Consider the following 21682-nt stretch of genomic DNA (forward strand, 5'->3'; position numbering starts at 1 on the left):
ATAATTTAAAAATAGTACATTATTAATATTTATATTGTTATAAATAGAATATATTAATTTAATATGGTAATAAATATTTTGTAATCAGCGGGAAGAAGAAAAATAAACCGCGAGAGATGACGTGGAATTCACCATAGGTGTGACAAATATAGTCATTCACTGGGGAATGACTATAATTATAGATAAAGGATTGCTATGATTGGAGTGCTGTTTTTTTAGACATTGGCTATAATTTTTAATTTTGATAAGCCAATTAGACTTTTAATCAAGAGATTCTCATGGTTGGAGATGCTCTTGGAAGTGGATATATGAAGCAGGTTAATTATCAAACTCATCACTGAAGTCGACAAATGATATCAACTTCTTCACTGATCTGCACGGGGTTTCAAGTGGCTCATTAAACTCGCTTGATGGTATTGAACTCATCACTGCCGTTAAAAAGAGTAACAGAAGTATAGACCATTAAAAAGAGTAACGGAAGTATAGACGAAATGACACATTGGCAGAGGTGCTTGACATGTGACATGCCACATAATTTGATGTTTATATGAAAATAAAGTATGCAATCTTTTTATTAAATTAATTTTAGGATATAATTATCTAAATAAATGCATGGAACTAAATTTTAAGATGTAATTATCTAAACATCCAAGATTAACTTCTATATTTTTGATTAGGTTATAATTATTTTTGAATAATATTGAAATGTTTTCTCTTTTGATAAATTTTATTTATGTGAATATTATTGTTGGCAAAAAAATATTTTTAAAATTTTACAATCCCGGTCACTTCGAACTAGTAAAATATTACAGTAGTCCACTTGAGATAAAAACTAGACTATGTTTAGCTGAAAAAAATCAATTGTTTTTAAAAATAAACCAATTTTTTTAATATTGAAAACATTTCAATATTATTCATAAAATAATTATAACCTGATAAAAAACATAAAAGTTAATCTTGGATGTTTAGTTAATTATATCTTAAAATTTAGTTCAATGCATTTATTTAGATAATTATATCCTAAAATTAATTTAATAAAAAGATTGCATATTTTATTTTCATATAAATTTCAAATTATGTTGTCAAACCCTTCTGCCAATGGGTCATTCCGTCAATATTTCCGTTACTCTTTTTAAAGGGAGTGATGAGTTTGATATCATAAAGCGAGTTTAATAAGTTACTTGAGACCCCGTAAAGATTAATGATGAAGTTGATATCATCTGTCGACTTTCTACTTTCTAGATGAGTTTGATAATTAACCCTTGCTAGATTGTTCTTCAACAACCCCTTTCTTTTTTTTTTTTGAAATAACTTCGTAATATTATTCAATAAACCAAATCATTACTGAGTACATGCAAGATAAATTCCGGGGGTATTTACTCATTCCCGATCTTCTGACATAGAATAAGTAGCTTTTACTAGAGTATGAGCTACATTATTCGCAGAAAGATACACAAATCTAACTAGCACGGGATTTATGTGCTTCAATATTTGAATACAATCTCCAACAATTGTGCCAAAAATGGCTTCACCTGGACTTCCTTTGCACGCATTTACTAGAACCTGTGAATCAGATTCAATAATGCAGTGTTGGTTTCTTTTAATCTGTAAAAGAGAATGAATCTGCATTCGGGTGCATTCGGGTTAATTATCAAACTCATCACTGAAGTGGACAAATAGTATCAAACTCATCACTTATTTCCATGGGGTCTCAAGTGGCTCACTAAAGTCGCTTAATGGTATCAAACTCATCACTGCCGTTAAAAAACCTAACAGAACTTTAGGCGGAATGACACATATTGACGGTAGGGTTTGACATGTGGCATGCCACATAAGTTTACATGGAAATAAAGTATGCAATCTTTTTATTAAATTACTTTTAAGATATAATTATCTAAATAACTGCATGGAACTAAATTTTAATATATAATTAACTAAACAATTAAGATTAACTTTTATGTTTTTTATTAGATTATAATTATTTTAATATAATATTGAAATGTTTTCTCTTTTAATAATTATAATTATTATTGTTGGCAAAAAAATATTTTTAAATTTTCTTTTGGAGTTTCTTGTACCAAACAAAAACATGAAAATAAAAATATATGTAAATTTAACATATAAAGCAGCATACATTGTTCGAATTTCCAAAAACAACACATACTCCCTCCGTCCCATTTAATTCTATACGCTGCTCGACACGCACTTCAATGCTCTTATGAAATATAGATCTATAATTTATTTTTAAAATTTTCTTTTTTTAATAAGAATATAACATTCAAACTTTTATTCAGAAAAGAAAAATCTTAAAAATAAGTTATAGAACTATATTTTACAGGAGCATTAAAGTCAGTGTCGCGTCCCCGTCCCCCAATGTATATAACTCAGGGGGACGGAGGGAGTAATGTTTAAAGGTTAAATGAAAGATGGATCCAAAAACAACACATATGTTTTACTCTTGTTTACTTTCTTTCTTTCTATTTTCTACTTTTTCTTTTTTATTTTCTTTCATTTGTTTTTCTTCAGTCTTTTTTATTAACGTGCCACGTCAACCGCCAATGTGTCATTCCGTCTAAAGTTCTGTTAAGTTTTTTAACAGCAGTGATGAGTTTGATACCATTAAGCGACTTTAGTGAGCCACTTGAGACCCCGTGGAGATTAGTGATGAGTTTGATACCATTTGTCCACTTCAGTGATGAGTTTGATAATTAACCCATCTGCATTCATAATAAATAGTTATTAGAGTAATTTATTGTAATTCAAACAAACTCCTAAAAAATAGGACGGAGAGAATTACTACCATACTACTCCCTCCGTCCCATTTTAGTTGTCACATTTCCTTTTTTGTTGGTCAAATAGACTAATTTTTGACCAAAGATTACAAGTCACTCCTTCATTATTTCAAAAATCTGAAAATTACATCTTAAAGTAGATTAAAAGTTATTTCCGGTGACATATTTTTTTTATTTTTTCAATTGATAAAATATTAATAAATTGCAGTCAAACATGGGTCTATTTGACGGGCATAAAACCAAATGTGACAACTAAAATGGGACGGAGGGAATAGTTAAAAGGAGGTCCCGGGGCGTAGACTTGCGACTTTCTTTTATTTTTTCCCTACGACTTCGTAGTTTCTAGCATCTGCTTGTGTAGTTGTGTGGTCCCTATGCATATGCTGCTTGATTATGTATCTACGTTTTCGGAAAGACTTTTGACTAAATGTTTGGTAAGTCTTGCCCTGAAATTGTGTATTTTGATTATTAAATGATTTTTTATTAATTAATATGTTAATATATGCGAATTAAAACACACTATTTGAAGATAGTGATCATGTGGAGAAAATCAATCAAATTATCAATGAATGAAAATAAAGTTCTAGTTTAATTTTCAATAACGACTTCCCAGAAAAGTTTTCAAGTCGTTGAGGATTGCAAAAAGTTGTCATGAAGCAGAAGAGTCGAAGTCGCCATGGCAACGAACAGCACTAATAATGAGAAAAACAGATTTCTGTTTTGTTATAGCTAATTGAATAATATTAAATTCTGCCTTTTACGGAGCCGGAGTTATTTCAATTATATTACATTAATACATTTCATGTTTATATTTTTTGGAATATCAGGTTAAATAATCAACAAAAGCCTAAATTTTATATTTGGATATATAAACACACAATTGGAATTTGCATTTGTTCAGATTCTACATCATCTTCTATTAAACGCAAGCTTAGTTCTCAGAATTTCAAATCACATCTTAATTTTAATTATATTTGTGTGTTCATCTTAGATTTGAAATTTCGAATTAAAATCTGCTACGTGTTTATATTTTTAGATCGTTAGATATCACCAAGATGGAAGTACAAGTTTTGGTGCATGCCTTGGCATAACAGAATAACATGCGGAGCTTTGGAATATTTTCAAAAAAGTCATCATGTAATAAATAATCCCCAACTCGTAAATATTATTATTATCATATTTTCATCCTGTGCCAGTTGCAATAACTATATATATAACTTGTATGGATTAGAATTCTGATACAAATATTTAATTTACATGTCTAGTGACCTAGTCCTGTATCTAGTTGACCTGGTCCAAAAATAACGTCATATAATAATAAAGAAATTATTAATAACAAATTGTATGTAACAAGAGCGACACTAGTCCTTTTCCAAATTCTTGTTTTAAAAAGTATTTCAAAGTGACACTCACAAAAATGACAGTTAAAACTAAATGTCGCGCTACATAGATGAAACAAAAAAATTCGACTCGCGGTGCAAATTACCTAGTATGATAAAATATTTTAACACGATTACAAGAAATGATGGGGAGATTACAACAGACTGTTACAATGAATTTACAATCCCAGAACATACGTACTATGAATTTCATTAACGGTGGATAATTTAAATCTACTTAACCATCGAGTGTCTGAGCAGACTTGACGGCGTTGACTTGATATGTATCACACACTAACTTCACAACTCACCGATAACTGATACTTGATAACCCCACCCACGGTAACAACAGTACCGGCGTTATTATTACCAAACGGAATGTAAGCAGGGCAAGTAACATGAATATTATAACTCCCCGTAGTAATAGACCCAACTCTCCATCTCACCCGTCCATTTATCTTGATCATCATCCATATAGCTCCGTTAGCCTGGTCCTGACCCAGCGCAAGCCCGTTATATGGCGCCACAGGCACGTTAGTCCCGTAAACAAACGGCGACCACACCTTGACTTCCTTGTGGTCCTGATAATTCGACGGTAGGGTGGTGTAGTACGTGATTTGTTGGCTCCGGTATGCAGCGAAAACATGGAGCTTATCGTAGTAAATGCCGATTTTACTATTAGGGTTCCGAGACGAGATTGTGAGCTGGAAGTTGGTGGTGAGGAGAGTGGGATTGGCGGTGACGTTGAAGGCGTAGAGGGAGGCGTCTTGGAGGATGAAACGGGGCTTTTTGGGTTGGAGAATGGCCCATGTGATGAGAACTGCGAGGCCTACGACGAAGAGGAAGATTAGGGTTCCGAAGAGCACGCGTTTGAGGATTTTCTTTCTTCGTTTGTTTTCGTAGTATGATGCCATGGTGGTACTTGGTGGTTGTCTGTTTTGTGGCAGGGGATATTCTACGTACTGGTGAGAGTGCAGGATGTGAGGAGTGCGTAGTTAGTTATATAGAGGAGTTTCATGTGATTAAAAATCTAATAAGAATGTTGTCAGAGGTTAAGGATACTGGTTGGAAATGATTACTGACTTGTGAGTTGATTTACAAATATTGTTGTGTGTGTTTCCTTGACGAGTAGAAAAAGTCATTGTATTCATATGGCACCTAAAATGTGGGTCACATCATTGCCACCGGTTTCCAAATTATTCTACATATACGTAGTTTCACTGGTTATTCTGCGCGATATATTTACTCAAATATAGAGAATATACAATTAAAAATTATTAAATTTTAAATATAATTTTGAATTTTATATTCGTGTGATTTCACATGGATTTGTAAAATATTTTATTATAATTAAGATATATTTAAACATTCTCATCAAAAAAATTTATTTTGGACCAATTTTTAGCTAGTTTTTATGGGTTTTAATGAATAATAATTAATTCAACATATCAATAACACACCCAACAAAAAAAATGAACATATAGACGTTAATTAATATTTATAGTTTTATTTTAATTGGAAAAACATATATTATTTTCATAAAATTTTATATGGTCTAAATAAATTAATGGGCAGTCTTGATCCTATTGAAAATATTTTCATTTTTCAGGACTCTAGGACGAACTCGAATGTAAAACGCGTCCGTAAAGGTCGAACGATAGGAAAAAAATCATAGCAAACCCCGTTGAATTGGTTGTAGGGCTTGCTTCTATTGGACCTGGAGTTGCTCAAGGTACTGCTATGGACAGAACTGTTAGAGCGGATATTTTTCCTGAAAGCGGAAAAGCGGCTAAAACTGCATATAAATTGCGTAGTAAATGAACTTCTAAATGCAGTATTTTTCTACCGTATGCTTTGGAAAAAATTTGTACAGTTTAGATACCTATGACTCGATTGGTGAAATACTGTAGTATCTTAGTAAGAGGGAGATTGAACTAAGAAATAGACTCTAGAAGTTCGATTCATAAAAATTCATGATATAAAAAATATACTAATCTTAAGGATCCATCGACGTTTTTTCACAAGGTGGGGGTGATGAAATTTTAATTTAAAATTTTAAAATATTTAATAAAATAATAAATAATATAAATTCTGCATAATACTGTATTACGGATCATAAACTGATAGGTAGGAAGCAACTTGTGTCTGTCAAGGGGTCATATAACTCCTGTAGTCGCGTTTGTTGGGGAAGAGAAAATTGCGTGGTAATGTTAATTTTGCAAGTTGATGAAATTAGGAACCTGCTACTGCTAGTCAACGGGATGTTGGTCGGCATCTAGACTATTCCTATGATTTCCTTTCCATTTGCCATCCTTAAAAAATATGTGGCATCGATTGTTTTACATAAAAGAATAAAATCTGTTAAAATCATTTTGTTTTAAAGACGACTTATAATAATGATTTTATAAATCTACAGGTTAACTAGTGGCCAGACACAGCCTACCGAAGTGTGAATTTTTGCGATCGAGAATCTCGTAGTCCAGTTTGGGCCTTTGGGGTGGTAATAGTTTGGATTCGTGTAAAACAAATCGTATTTAAGTTTATGTTCAAAAAAATTTAAATTCGATCCTGATTTTGTCCATCTCTTATTTAAAATTAAATCTTTTATATTTAATATAAAAATTTAGAAATTAATTCGGCATGAACATAATGCATCAATATAATTTTTCACAGAATCAAATTATAACAAAGCTTATAATATCATCTCATCTCCATTTTTATATTACTTCACTCTTTTATACAACATTAGAGTAAATTTCTATGAAGACCATTTTTACCGGAGACCGTGGAGACCACTTATGTTCTGCAATCAAAACACTATAAAATACATTATTTTGTGAAGTATGTTCAACAAATGTCATGTATTCATTAAAATTGTTGAAGATCATCTATGTTTCATAAGTATATAATGTATGTTCTGCAAGTTGAACAATGCCCTGCAAACTAAACATATTTTGTAGAATATAACATTTTGTAATGTTTTACATGCGAAACTTATATGATATTCAAGATTTTAAAGTGAAATAATGATTTTGCACAACATAATGTGCAAAACTATACATTTTGCAATGTTTTTATGCAATATTTCACTTGCAGAACATAAGTGGTCTCCACAGTCTCCAATAAAAATGGTCTACATGAAACTTTACTCTACAACATTATCCAATCTTACGTGATATTATAACCATACACCAGTACAAATTGGACTTTCAGCGTCGGTCAAATAATTCGTAAGACGTCGGTTAAGTGGCGTCAGTTAATCGACGCAATTGGCCTGACGATAAATTAGGTAGAATTTAATATATATTATTTTTACTATTTGAGCACACATAGTTAATTAATAAATGAAAATTAAAATATTTATACATTTAGTTAATAAACGGGCATATAGATCAATGGGCATAAAAATTTTATCATGATTATGTTATGCTTTAATTAATGAAAATATTTTTCCTTTTTAACAAAAGAAGTCCATAAAATATTCCATAAACAACAATATATGGACTAACAGTAGAGGCTGGGACCTAATTAATTAATCAAAACACGATCTAATATATAAGGAAACCGGTCCACAGCCACCGGTGGATAGGGTCCGGTTTCCAGCCACCAGATCACGTCCCTCCATTTTGTGATCCTACGGCTAAAAAAAAGACTCCCCGCAATGAAACATTGCAACCCCGCAATGAATCAGTGCGGGTATACAAGTCCCCGCAATGTTATTCCCTGGACCCTTTTACCCCTTCCTTCACATATCATATGCCTTGTAGAGTTTATTATATTAAATTGTTATCATTTAACATTTTTAAATTAAACTAAAAATATTGTTAAGGTTTGTCAAAAAAAAATATATTGTTAAGGTTAGAAATAAGAGAAAATTTTGAATTTTCTTAGTACAATATATGAATAAATTTCTATCTAATTTTTATATATTTTTATCTTATTAACTATTTTATGTCATTTTGTTATACTAATAATTTTACTTATTTGAATACTACTGCTTGTTTCGTAAATATATCGAACACATGTTTGAACTATGAGCTCACATGCTCTTTTAAGGTTAATTAACTTTTTGTAGCTAAAGTTGAATTATTTTATTACAAATTATTCACTTTTTCCAATTCTCTTTGGTACTGGTAGTGTTTTCAAATGTACTCGAACATATTCAAATCAAAGATAAATATCGAAATTGTGAATAAACATCACTTAAATTGGTTGAATATTAGTAAGAACGCATATAATTAGTATTTTTTGCTAGAATTTAATAATTTTTGACAAATTATTAACTTTTTCCAATTCTCGTATGTACAAGTAGTTTTTTCAAATATACTCGAACAAATACAAATCAAAGAAAAATATCTAAATTATTATTAAATGTCACTTAAATTATTTAAATATTAATAAGAACACATATATTAATATTTTCTAGCTCAAGTTGAATAAATTCTTACAATTTATTGAACTTTTTCAAATATTTTGAATAAAATAAATAATATTATCTTCCCCGCAATGAAGCATAGCGGGGATAGTTTACCTAGATTTCATACCCGCAATGAAACATTGTGGGGATTATGTACCCCGCAATGAATCATTGTGGGGTGTTATATCTTCATTTGAAAGGTGGCTGGGTGAGATGGATAGAGTATTTGTTTTAAAAGGCACCCGCCATGAGTCATTGCGGGTAGTTTACTTTTTAAAAAACACCCGACATGAGTCATTGCGGGTAGTTTACTTTTTAAAAGATACCTCGCAATGAATCATTGCGGGGAGTATGTTATACTCCAAGGCACATAGCTCACGATTCGAACACTGCACCTTCCGATTCTACGACATTGTGAATGATAAATAATAAATAAATTTTATTGTATATTGAAATTGGTAATTTAACTTAATTTTATTTCTTATTAATTTGACATTATGAATAAGAATGTTATTTTGCTATATATTTATTTAAAAATTCAATTTTATTTTGGTTATAAAATTCAATTTTATATTAATAACAAAATAATTTAATTTAATTTAATTAATAATATAAATAATAAAATATTTTAATTAATTATAATATAATATAAATAATAAAATATTTCGAATAAATAAAACAATTTCATAAAAAGAAGTTAAATTAATTATATAATATAATTAATAATATGCTTTAATTTTAATAATAATTCATATGATTTCGAATAAAAATAAAACAATACCAAAAAATTAAAAACTAAATTAAAAACATACTTTAATTAATAATATAATTTTATTTTAGTATAAATCAAATGATTTCGAATTATAATAAACATACAATTTAATTAATATTTTATTGACGTTTTTAAAAATTTCGAATGATTTCAAATCATAATAAAATAATATCAAAAAAACATAATGTATTACATTAATAATAAAAAAAATCAAACAACAAATAATAAATTAAATTCAAAAAATGAAATGGGGGAAGGTAATAGGGTAATTTTGTTGTTACTTGTATGTAAAAACATTAATTATGATCCCCGCAATGTTTCATTGCGGGGAGTAAAAGTTCCCTGCGATAAAACATTGCGGGGTGTGTTTGTACCCGCAATGAAACATTGCGGGGAGTATTGGTACCCGCAATGTTTCATTGCGGGGATGGGAGAGGGGATGGTCACAAGTCTACAAATAATTTGGTTGTGGGGTGATATAATATATATTGAATTAATGAAGTTAATCGTATATTTAAAATGAATGAAATTAATTTAAAATTTAAAATGAAAGTAAATATGTTAACTAAAACTAAAGTAGTGGAAGGATAGTTTGGGGAAGTAAAATGTTCAGAGTTCCCCGCAATGAAACATTGCAGGGACTTAAGTACCCGCAATGTTTCATTGCAGGGACTTAAGTACCCACAATGAAACATTGCGGGGTCTTGAGTACCCGTAATGTTTCATTGCAGGGAGTCTTTGTCATCCAACGGCCCAGATCTGGTGGTTCCCTATCCAACGGTGGTTGTATAACAGCCCCCAATATATAAACTCAGTATATATTTTATAATTTTTGATCAATATAATATTTTTATCAATTTATATATTAGTGAGCGTTTAGGATATGTGAGACTTTTCTCACGGAGATTTGAAAATTAGTGACGAATAGTTGTATAATCATGTTAATTATTTCACAACTAACTTTTAGTTGAAGTGATACTATAATAACATAGAACAAAGTTCCTTGTAGTCCATATATTTACTGTAATATCGTAGACCACGTATGTTCCGCAACTATAGAATGACATAAAAACATTGCAAAATGTGTTATTTCGTAAATCATGTTCAATAAACATCATTATTTTGTTAAAAATTTTGACAATCCTAAACATTCTACAAGTTAAATAGTGAAAAACACATTATTCTGCAAAACATGTTAAGTTTGCAGAACATATTTACATATTACAGAACATATGTGTTCTACTTGTCGAACATAAATGATTTTCAATATTTTTCATGAAATAGTGATATTTATAGAATGTATTTCACAAAATAACAAGTTTCATACATTTTGCAATATTTTTATGTCATTCTATAGTTGCAGAACATATGTGGTCTACAGTACTACAATAAATATGTGAACTACATGGAACTTAACTCTAATAACATAATATTAATATTACTAAATAATGTATGAATTTTTTTCAAAGCTCTGAGAATATATGTTAGAATTCTCTTATTTATTTTTGCAAAATTATAAGATTAGTTCAAATTTAAACAATCCTATAAATTATCTGCATAAATGGACGTAATTCAAATATCAACCATTTTTATCAGATATGGTTGTTGATTTAGGAAAAAGATAAATTTTAACTTGTTTTGATTGTTGATGGCTAATTAACCGTTTTTTTAATCAATTTTTTAAGATAAATATAATAGTCAACATCTTGGTTTTGTTTCTCGTTCTTAATCATAGCAAGTCAAATTCACACACTTTTATTTATGGTTGTAAACGAAAATGAATCGAGCGAACTTGATAAACTTTTATTTAAATTCGAGTTCGTTAACGACCACTAGAATTTGAGTTATTTGTGTTGAAATCGAGTTGGTCGATAATATTTATTACTTCTTTCTTATTTCAATGTTTGGATGGTCTAGACAATACACACTTGAAAAGTATATAATAAATTATAAAATTAAAACAAAACAAGACAAAAAGTAAAAAAAATCAAAACTTACGAATAACCAATGGTTATTCATTTGAAATTTTGACCAATTAATAATAATATATATAAATTTTAATGGATTATATCTAATTTTTTTTATGTGAAGATTACAGAATCTAAATAAAATATTGTAGATTTATTGGAATTTAAATATAATGGTTCAAAATTATGCAGATTATGGTGAAATCTTAAAATATACTATGAAATACACCGAACAAATTCATAAAATTCAACGCTTAACGTAGTCAATAAAATTCATCGAAATTTAAATATCGGCAGACTTTAATAGATTTTAAATATTCACATAAAATTATTAGATTTTAAATATAATTTTAAATATTAATTGAAAATACCAAATTTATTTGAATAATTAAAATTTAATTAAGCATCGCAATTTATACATTTTCTAAAATCTAGTCGGATCCCGATCGAACACACAGCCGCGTACCGGTTATCATCTAGATCTAAAACTCACCGTTAGAACTCACACATCCACCGCTCAAACTCTTCTTCGCTATTTTCGACCTCCAGCGATCTGTTCGATCTCCACTGCTCGGTTCGAACCCCACCACCTCGTTTACTCAGGTATTGTAGACTAATCGATTTGCTTTTCTTTCTTTACTTTGATAAATTTGTTTTAGGGTTTATAGATATTCGATTGGACTGTTCGTTGACTGTTCTGTTCTGATTATTTGTTTTATTAGTCGTTTAATGATTTTTCCTATACTGTTTGCTCTCATCTCAATTGGATTCTCTGATTTTAATCAATGGGTTGTTATTAACTGTACAAAATTGTCATATGCTTAGTAGTTTGTAGTTTGTAGTAGAGGTGGCCAGACGAGACGAGTTCGCCTGGAACCAACTCGTGAACGGCTCACCTCTGTCTCGAGGCAAGGCGAAACGAGTCGAGAAAAGCTTAACCTGTATTTAACTCGGCGAGTTGGGCGAGTTATTTTTTTAAAAATAATGTGAAGATAAACATATATTAATTATTTTTTATTAATTTATTATGTAATAAATAATGATCTATGAATTTAGATGGTTTTTGAGTGGGCTTACACTCTTTAATAATGGTGCCCCCGCATTTACAACCACACCGCCCCGCATTTACAACCACACCGATCAAAACCATCCAAATCTATAGATTTAGCATGTGCCTATGAGCACACACCAGACAAACCCAATAAATAATAAGGATCTTAATTAAGCATGCATTCCGACTTGTACAGTTGTACTACTGTCTACTGTTGCTTTGACTTCTTCCTGTGACTTTAGAATATATTTAAAAAAATGATTTTATCTATTATTATTAAATTTATTTCTTTAAACAAATTATTTCTACGGACTTTTATGTATGGCAACTTCATTACTAAATATATTATTTTTAAAATATATATATAAATAAATAATTAAATTAAAAACAATAATTATAAATATATATATATAAATAAATAACTTATTTATATGAATAAGAAATATTATATATATAATATTATATTTCTTATTGAATATATATAATATTGTATAAATATAAAAAATTTCATTCGATTAAATGTTTTCATATAAAAGCTGGCCAACGTGTATGGTGCTGCTTTTTAATTACAAGTGGAAGACCCTTTTGACCAGCTGTTTTGTCCTCCATCAATGCTACAGCCGGGCATAACTCTGTGCATACGTTTCAACGAGACGACCCGACAGACGAGCTCTGCGATGCGGACGAGGCGAGTTCCATGACGTTGCGAGTTCCGAGCGTGCTGAGCGTCCCGAGACGATTCCGAGCCCGAGTTCTCATAACTAATCTTGTGAACGCTTTGCTTAGTCTGACGAGCCGAGACGAGTTGAACTCGTATCATTACAGTACCGTTTTTAGCGAGTTTTTAGGCGAGACGAGACGAATGAGCCGAGCTGATTCGTTCGTCTAGCCACTCTAGTTAGTAGTATGTACTGTTTTAGTTAGCCGAACATGCAAAAATCTAGACTAAGGTTCATTTTCTAACGGAACGGATTTTCATGTTTAAGATCAGGTTCTTTCGGTAAACGAACATAACCGAGCCCACTTGTAAGAGTCGAGTTTTGTTCAAGAATGACCCTGTTCATTTGAAGCCTCCTTTGTGGTGTTGTCAGTTGTGTTTATGTGTAAATGAATTTATATGATACAAGTATGCAAGGCTCAAGTGCTGCAAATTTGTGGTATTGTTCTCATGTGTTTTTTTTTTTTTTTAATAACTTTTAGTGGCTGAAAAGAAGTCTAACATTTGAAATAGCTTAATTGAGATCGAAGATGAGCCAAAGGCAACAATTGGAAGAAAACAGACACAACGATGATGTCGCACTTTCCAATTTCTTGGCATCCTTAATGGACTACACCCCCACTATACCTGATGAATTGGCTGAGCATTATCTGGCCAAAAGTGGGTTTCAGTGTCCAGATGTACGACTTGTTAGGTTGGTAGCCGTAGCTACACAGAAGTTCATTGCAGATGTCGCCACTGATGCTCTTCAGCATTGTAAAGCAAGACAAGCTGCAGTGGTCAAAGATAAAAGAGACAAGCTTCAAAAGGATAAACGCCTGACTTTAGCGATGGAGGACCTTTCAAAAGCACTGCAAGAGTATGGTGTGAATGTCAAACATCAGGAGTACTTTGCTGATAGCCCCTCCGCAGGGTTAGATGCTGCCTCAAGGGACGAATGAGATACTACAAGGTGAGTGTCTTGTTCTAATAAGAACGATCCGACTTAGATCCCATACCCAGACCCATGTTATGTCCGGGTATAAGGACAGGACAATACTACTGAATTCTAGTTCATCCATGTTATAGCAACACTGTAATAGATATTTCAGTCATCATGGGTGGTGTAACAAGGAGCCTTAGGCCTCTTACCTTGTTTGGTGCATTGCTTCTGTAAATCTGAAATGCACATTGTTAAGTTTCTTATATACAAGTCAGGTAAAAACATATGCAGCCTTGCAAACTGATAGTTTAGATTTTAGATACAAATTAGTAATTCTATTGTTGTACCCGCACTTACTTATGAATCTGTGCGCCATAACCAGTTTTGCTCATTTAAGTTTATGTATAAACTACAATATATGCTCAGAAGCCATTGAAGACTGTAAAATCTTTGAAATAGTCTCATGATTATTCTAACATTGTAATCTGTTTGCAACATTTCTTGTTTGTACTTAAAATCATTTGCCACTTCAACTATATATGTTTGATTTGACGTGTTATATTGGTCCAATGTAATTTTGTGCTGTTGTCCAGTCTACTGGTTCTAGCTCATGAATTCCAAGTACTTGTCCTGTAAAAAAGAGCTGAAGAATTCTCACGTGCATCAGAGATTTTAGTAAAAGATTTTCCCTGTTAGACTGCTGAAAGCTCTGCACCACTTACAGTGTCGAAATCTTACAGAGGCATTAAGATACAGAGGGTTGCAGCAAGCGCAATCTACAAGCAAAAGGAATGCTGCAGCAGAAGTTTGGAGAGATGTTGCAAGTTGCAGCATACACGGCTTCACGTATATCCTGAACCACCTTACACAGCGGTCAATCCTGCAATTGCTTTCTGAGGCAGATTTTTATGCCACCGGCCTCACCAAAGGCTCGAGGAAGGCTTTAAACCTGAAGAATGAAGATACACTGTTCAACAGAGAGGCATTATTTTTGAAGAGGGTCATAAACCGGAAATTGCAAAAGTAAAAGATCATATATAGTTGCTAAATTATTAACATATAATTGCTCGAAGCGCAATAAGGTATGCATTAGGATGATGAAGTTTTGTTTATTACTGCAAAATTGGAGGCTTGGAGCAGAGCAAGACAAGATAAACAAGATATTAATACAGCTGTTGAATAGATAATTTAGATACGGATCTGTCCGTATTTGAATTTATATCTAAATTCGAATTTTTTTTCATTATTATAATTGGGTTGAAAATGGATAAAATTTTGTCTTTTCTTTCCTATCAGAAAATTTAATCTTTTCCTGACCGATACAATTCAAAAAGAAATCTTTTCGTTATTTAGCTTTACAAGTAGTGCAGTTGTCCCTAAAAGAAAATCACAACAAATATAGGTCAACTTATCAAATTACTACCTCCATCCCAAATTAGATGTCCCCGTTGACTTTGGGTTGAATTTGGGCACATAACTTTAGGTGCATTGACCGTCTGCTTCCGAAATTTATTTTTTCTTTTATAAATGAAAATTTCATATTTTAATTTTTATTTGCAAAAATAAAATTTTAAAAATAAATCACGTATCTATGCGGTCAATGAACCTTAAATTGTGTGCCCAAAGTCAACGGGGCCATCTAATTTGGGATGGAGGGAGTATAATTTTCTTTTGGAGACCGATACATCAAACTAAAATTAATTTAACTAGTGAAATTGTGAAAGAATGAATTTCAAAATCAGTAAAAACCTACGGAAGAACTTTATAATCTAACAGTCCCTCCTCAGTTTAATCAGCCACCAAAAACCCACTGCTATCCTATGAACTGAGCAGTCAACTTCTTTGTATACCACAAACATATACATACAAACATATGTATGTATACACATGGTGCTGAAGCTTGAGAAAAAGATTTGATTTGGGTCGAAATGGGTAACATATTTGTGAAGAAACCAAAGATTACAGATGTTGATCGTGCCATTCTTTCTCTCAAAACCCAACGGCGCAAGCTTGCTCAGTATCAACAACAGGTTTATATATGTATATGTATATATGTTCTTGAATATTTTGACCAACTTGAGTTTGGATCTTGATTATCAATTGTAATACCATTATGTGGTAACGATTTGATTTTTATACGGAAAGAAAAAGGATTGCATTTTTTGTTAGTTTTTGTGATCCTGGGAAGAAATTAAAAGAATTAGAGAGATTAGTGATGGGGTTAGTACTAGGTAAGTAGGTTAGAGAGGGGGTTGGTCATTATTTATTTTCTGGGGTAGCCGAATAGTGGGAAGAAGTTTACCTGGTCTATATTTGAAGGTATAATTGTTATAGTGGTGTGATTGCTTAGTTCTGGATATTGACTCTGAGAATGAGCGTCAGAGTGAATGAGATGAAGTGAAATTGGGGTCTCTTGACATTTAAGATGATTTTACGAGACATCAATTGATAGCTAGGAAAGGCTTAAGAAGTTGATGTTTTTCCTTTTTAGTTTGTACTTCTGTTATTAACTTATTGCAGATGTTGATTTCAGGTGAGAAGGTTTTTAGGTTACTCAATATTAGTTGTCATTTGTTTTCTATCTTCTTTAGGTAGAAATGTGAAATATCGGTTACTGAGTTCTGTTAGTTTACTGTAAGAATTTTCTTTAGGTTCCAGTCCAAAAACCTCCCCATAACCCTTCTTTAACAGTTTAACTATTTTGGTGCAAGAGCACAGCCTTCCTGTCACAATATGATTGCTAAAAGAAAGAGTACGCCAAGAACCATACTACCTAGCATTAGTTGAACATCTTATTTAGTAAGAGTGACAACTTCTATCATTTAAGTTCCGTTCCATCAGCATTTGAATGCTTCAGAACGTGGACCACCTCATTGGTGGTTTTATTTAGAAAGTACCCATTTTCAAGTGTCCGAGAAACTTTGATGAGCTAATTTAATATTAGTAATTTAAGCGAAAAATTTCAAGGACGTAATTAGTCGCATATATCTGAAAAGTTGACCTTTTTCTTCACCGGCGATGGCCTTTTTTGTTCACTGGATATGAAGAAGTCAGATTCCCAGGACCATATAATACAGAAGGTCCGCTCTAAACAAATGCCTGACCTATGTACCAGAGATTTTATCTGTAAAGTTCTTGTTAAATTCTACATCAAATAGAATATAGGTTTTGTGTGTAAATATTTTCTGTATTAGAGCATCTCCAAGGGTGTTGGCTAAAATGATATAATATATTGATTATGTAGAATTTGTTGAACCTACAAGGCTTTGTGCCTCGATGTTACTGGCTATAACGGTTGGCGATATTTTAAAAGTAGTATGTTATTATTGATTTAAGTTGTTATCAAATAGAATACATTATTTTAATATGGTAAAAGATGATGTGAAATCTTGCTACAGTTCTTTAGTGGTTCGACAAATATAGTCAACATCAGGAGATTGACTAAATTTTTAGCCAAGGGGAATGTCCCATTGGAGTTGGTAAATTTTTATATATTCTCTATAATTCTTTTTGATGGTTTTTTTGAACTACTTTAAACTACTTTAGCTAAGGGTTCCGTATGGTTGGAGATGCTCTTAAAAGTTAATTGTAATTGTGGGTTCAAAATTTAGGAGACTTAATTGTTACTGTTTTCAGGTCTACTGATTGGCTTTTACTAATGTAAATTGATGCGTGTGCAAGTTTTTCATGCTGCTTTGTTCTTTTTTTCTTTTCTGTATTCTTGAATAATCTTTTGTCATGCTGCTTTAATGCAAAACTGATTGTCTCTTCTTACTTCTACGGTTGAAGTGTTGTGGCCTATTAATAATATTTGGTTAGTCACTGCATTTGATAATATGTTTAATGTAAAAAGATTTCCTTCAATCATATTATGTAATATACTAATATGTGTTGTGTTAAAAGAACAAAGGCCGTTCCTGTATGTATACTTTGTTGTTCATTCATCTAGTACTCTGCATGCTGAATGACCAGATGTGATAGCAATTGTAATAGTAAATTTTATAAATGTATGAATTGTAAAAGGTTAAAGTATGGCAAAAAAATGTAAAAGATTAGAGAGACTGCTTCACCAAATTGATCTTCATTTGTGTCTTTAAATTCTGCATAATTGTTGATACACAGTGCTCCTTTCTCTTACACTCAGCTGGATGCTGTGATTGATGCTGAAAAGCAAGCTGCCAAGGACTTGCTTCGTGAAAAGAAGAAAGAGAGGGCCTTGTTAGCATTGAAGAAGAAGAAGGTGCAAGAAGAATTATTGAAACAAGTCGATACTTGGCTCATTAATGTTGAGCAGCAAGTGAGTTCCTCTAGTGTTAGGATCAAGTAGTTCTTTATTGTATTTTGCTTCTGACTGATTCACTGTTTGCTTTTTCCTTGATAGCTTTCTTTACATACCTATCATTATGAAGTTCTATAACTACAATTATGTTTAGTTGGCAGACATTGAACTAACAAGTAAACAGAAGGCCGTTTTTGAGAGTCTGAAGACAGGTAATAATGCTATCAAAGCTATACAAAGTGAAATAAACTTGGAAGATGTTCAGAAACTGATGGATGACACTGCAGAAGCAAAAGCTTACCAAGATGTGAGTGTAACCATATTTATTTTTTATACCCTCACTTATGAGAAACATATGGATTCGACTTGGTCAGTTAACCCTTTTACTGTTACCTTTTCTAACTTCATAATATATATCAGTTTCAAATCACAAACAATTGTAGTCTTTGTCCACACTGTTTCTCACCCACCGTATATGCAGTCGGCCACTATAAGCTTGCAACTAATCATGTAGCCTTTCAATCTCTAAGCTATAAATCGATATATGGAAACTGGGGAAGAGCTCTTTGAGTGAATTTTGATGTTTCTGTTGTAGTTAAGCTGTAAAGGTCATATGTGTAACTTGGATGGATTCCATCAAATTAAATTTGTGCGGTCCTTTGTCAGTGATGGATTTTTAATGTAATAATATACTAGAGGTTAACTTATTGCTGCCTCTATGCAAACATCTAATGAAATTTATGGAGTCTATTGTCTGGGACTCTGGGCTAGTTGCTATGTACTGACCACGTGTTCTAAGTTTCCGACCATTTAGACATATTCTGGTAACTTAACTTTCTTGTTCAATTTTTTTTCCAATATCATCACTCTTTTCATAAGTTAAAATAACAGAACAGTGACCAGAAAATTTTGCCTAGGAATTGGTTAAATAATTTTGCAGCAGAATATGAAGCAACTGCCTAAATCATTATATTGGTTTGATAAGTTTTTCTTGTTGCTTTATACTAGAAGATGATCATGATTGTCTTTGAACATTTACCTTTCCTTTTCCCTCCACTGAAAAATGTACTTGGAACATTATTTTACTATAAATATAATTGACATCTAACTTGCTACTTGCTTAATTATTTTTCTGAAGGAAATTAATGAAATTTTGGGCGAGAAGCTATCTGCAGAAGATGAAGAGGAGATCTTAGCAGAATTTGAAAATCTTGAAATACAGGTATGTGATTGTTTATTATTTTTAAACTTCCGTATACTGGCAAGTGGCAAGGAGCACTTCAGGTATGTATTCTAGTTTTGTAATGCTTAATTGACTTACAAAGTACTTTAGTTTTGTGAGTTATGTTGTTATTTTGAAGTCCATGGTTCTGGACAGTTCTGAAGGCAGTCTAGAACTTTGAGCCTGTTTGGGCAGGCTCATTTTTGGAAAATGAGTGATTATTTCCCCAGGAAAGTACCTAAATTAGGTACCTTTTTTGGGGGAAACACATGTCTACTTAAAACAAGCCAAACCAGACAGCCTCTTTGTACGCTTCAGTGTGGTTCACGGTTCACCTGATTTTTTTTTTTTGGGAGTTCCTGAGACGGTATAAATTAGAACTTGATGTAAACTAATTATACGCGATATAATTTGCAACCTTATGTATTTTGAATGTCAATGAATGAATTATTTCTAAAATTATTCACACTGATTAAGAATGACTTGCTTTAGAGGGAATTTCTTTGGAATATGTAGTAGGTGAAAGTTAAAGCTCATTAGTTAGTACTTAGTAGGTAATTCCGGAACATAGTGAGGATAATGTATTGGCAAGATGTCAGACCATAAAACTTTGACTTTTCAAAATTGGTACTTCCCTCTGGTTGGGTCAATGTAACTTCCTCTGTGAGTAGACTGTGTTTAGCTTGAGAAAAGAATTATACAGTGGGATTTGTCTGTTGGTGATCTCTCATTTTACAAAAATCTGACTTACAGATTACTCTTTTATCTTAAAAAATCATGGCATGCATGTGACACTTTAATGTTTATGCAGATGTCCCTTCAAGAATTACCAGAAGTTCCTGCAAAGGCTCCGACTTCTGAAGATCTTGAGGATTTGGACCTTCCAGATGTACCAACTAAAGCACCAGTCGCATCGGAGGTGGTTGAAACGAAAGCGCAGAATCCCTCTTCAGCAAGTAAAGGTTATATTCACAATAATTATCTCTTTTTACTGATAAATGCTACTCAAACTCTCAAGTTGAGCATATGGAGAATTGGATGTTATGCAAATCTTACGAAGTCATTGACGATAGTATGAATCAGAAAATTTTCGCATTTGATACAATTGCAAATTGTCCTAAAACTAACAACTTGTTATATCTTGGAGATGACATGAGAAGTTGCAGATCCTTGAGATCCATATAGGACCCATCTGTGAAGTGAAGGAGATTATACATTTACCTCCTTCGATGAAGTACCTGTTTAATACTTAAATATTAGCTTGATTTAATTCCAGATCAAATCACGAATTCATTACTTCCCTGAAACTACTGAAATTATATGAAATTAATTTTAAGCGTACCGACTTTGAGTTTGAATAAGAGTTCACTTGACCTGTTTAGGTCAAAATGAGCAAGGGTTGCCGGAAAAGATGAAAAGTATTTAATTTGTTTTAGCAAATGTACCACCTTTAAGTTTGAATAGGAATTCAATTGACCTGTTTAGGTCAAAATGAGCAAGGGTTGGTGGAAAGAGATGAAATATATACATGACGGGTCAATATTCATTTAAACAGTTATGCATAAATTGGAAAGTGTTGCTATTTCATATTATCTTTTGAGAAGATTGACATCATAACTAAAAAATGCTTTTGTTATCTTCCCATTCTATCTTTTTTGAAACAGTTATGGAAGAGCCTTTGCCAGCTTGACCAGGATTGGTCATGGATAGCACATGCATCCGCTAGATTTCTGTTGGCTATCTTGGTATGGGATGTTTCTTGGTCTCCACTCCAATTGTAAACTAATGTGTCGTCGTGTATCTCCGGACTTCTGGTGCTTTGTGCAAATGTATACTACACATCTGATTGTCAGATTTACTATATGTACAGAACAATTTTTTTGGCCACAAAAGTATCTTCCATTTCGAACCAGACATTATTTTTTACACTCTTAAATTAGCTGCCATGGTTCTGTTCCATGTGATAATGTATGAAAGAATTTCCTTCCTAATTGGAAGTTGATCCACCACCTTGTGTGATTGAATTCGTGTTTTAATGTTGGCAACAGAGTCTTATATTTACTTTGTACTAATATCAATGTACCATGATCTTATCTAGGATCTAGGTGTGTGGAAACGGTCTGTTAAGTTCGATGAAGTTAAATTGAGTATCAAATTAGGCAC

The 21682-nt window shown here is 32.0% G+C and overlaps 3 protein-coding genes across 4 annotated transcripts; 2 read left to right on the forward strand and 1 right to left on the reverse strand.

Moving 5' to 3' along the window:
• Window positions 1-4262: 4262 nt before the first annotated feature.
• On the reverse strand, window positions 4263-5259 carry LOC108226595 (NDR1/HIN1-like protein 1). The gene has a single exon (XM_017401577.2). It carries the CDS (start codon window positions 5083-5085, stop codon window positions 4459-4461), a length of 627 nt encoding a protein of 208 aa, XP_017257066.1. The 5' UTR covers window positions 5086-5259; the 3' UTR covers window positions 4263-4458.
• A 6488-nt stretch (window positions 5260-11747) lies between these two features.
• Window positions 11748-14302, forward strand: LOC108192839 (transcription initiation factor TFIID subunit 10). Of its 2 annotated transcripts, none has more exons than XM_017359341.2 (2): window positions 11748-11930; window positions 13610-14302. In XM_017359341.2, exon 2 carries the CDS (start codon window positions 13627-13629, stop codon window positions 14035-14037), a length of 411 nt encoding a protein of 136 aa, XP_017214830.1. In that variant the 5' UTR covers window positions 11748-11930; window positions 13610-13626; the 3' UTR covers window positions 14038-14302. The 2 variants fall into 2 exon arrangements, with proteins under 2 accessions (XP_017214830.1, XP_017214829.1); XM_017359340.2 differs by having other exon boundaries at window positions 11750-11930; window positions 13579-14302.
• A 1433-nt stretch (window positions 14303-15735) lies between these two features.
• LOC108192907 (vacuolar protein sorting-associated protein 20 homolog 2) lies at window positions 15736-21591 on the forward strand. The gene is made up of 6 exons (XM_017359442.2): window positions 15736-16048; window positions 18163-18315; window positions 18452-18604; window positions 19436-19519; window positions 20331-20481; window positions 21184-21591. Exons 1-6 carry the CDS (start codon window positions 15947-15949, stop codon window positions 21207-21209), a joined length of 669 nt encoding a protein of 222 aa, XP_017214931.1. The 5' UTR covers window positions 15736-15946; the 3' UTR covers window positions 21210-21591.
• Window positions 21592-21682: the final 91 nt, after the last annotated feature.

The sequence above is a fragment of the Daucus carota genome, chromosome 6, assembly GCF_001625215.2.
Source record: "Daucus carota subsp. sativus chromosome 6, DH1 v3.0, whole genome shotgun sequence".
Classification (NCBI taxonomy): domain Eukaryota; kingdom Viridiplantae; phylum Streptophyta; class Magnoliopsida; order Apiales; family Apiaceae; genus Daucus; species Daucus carota.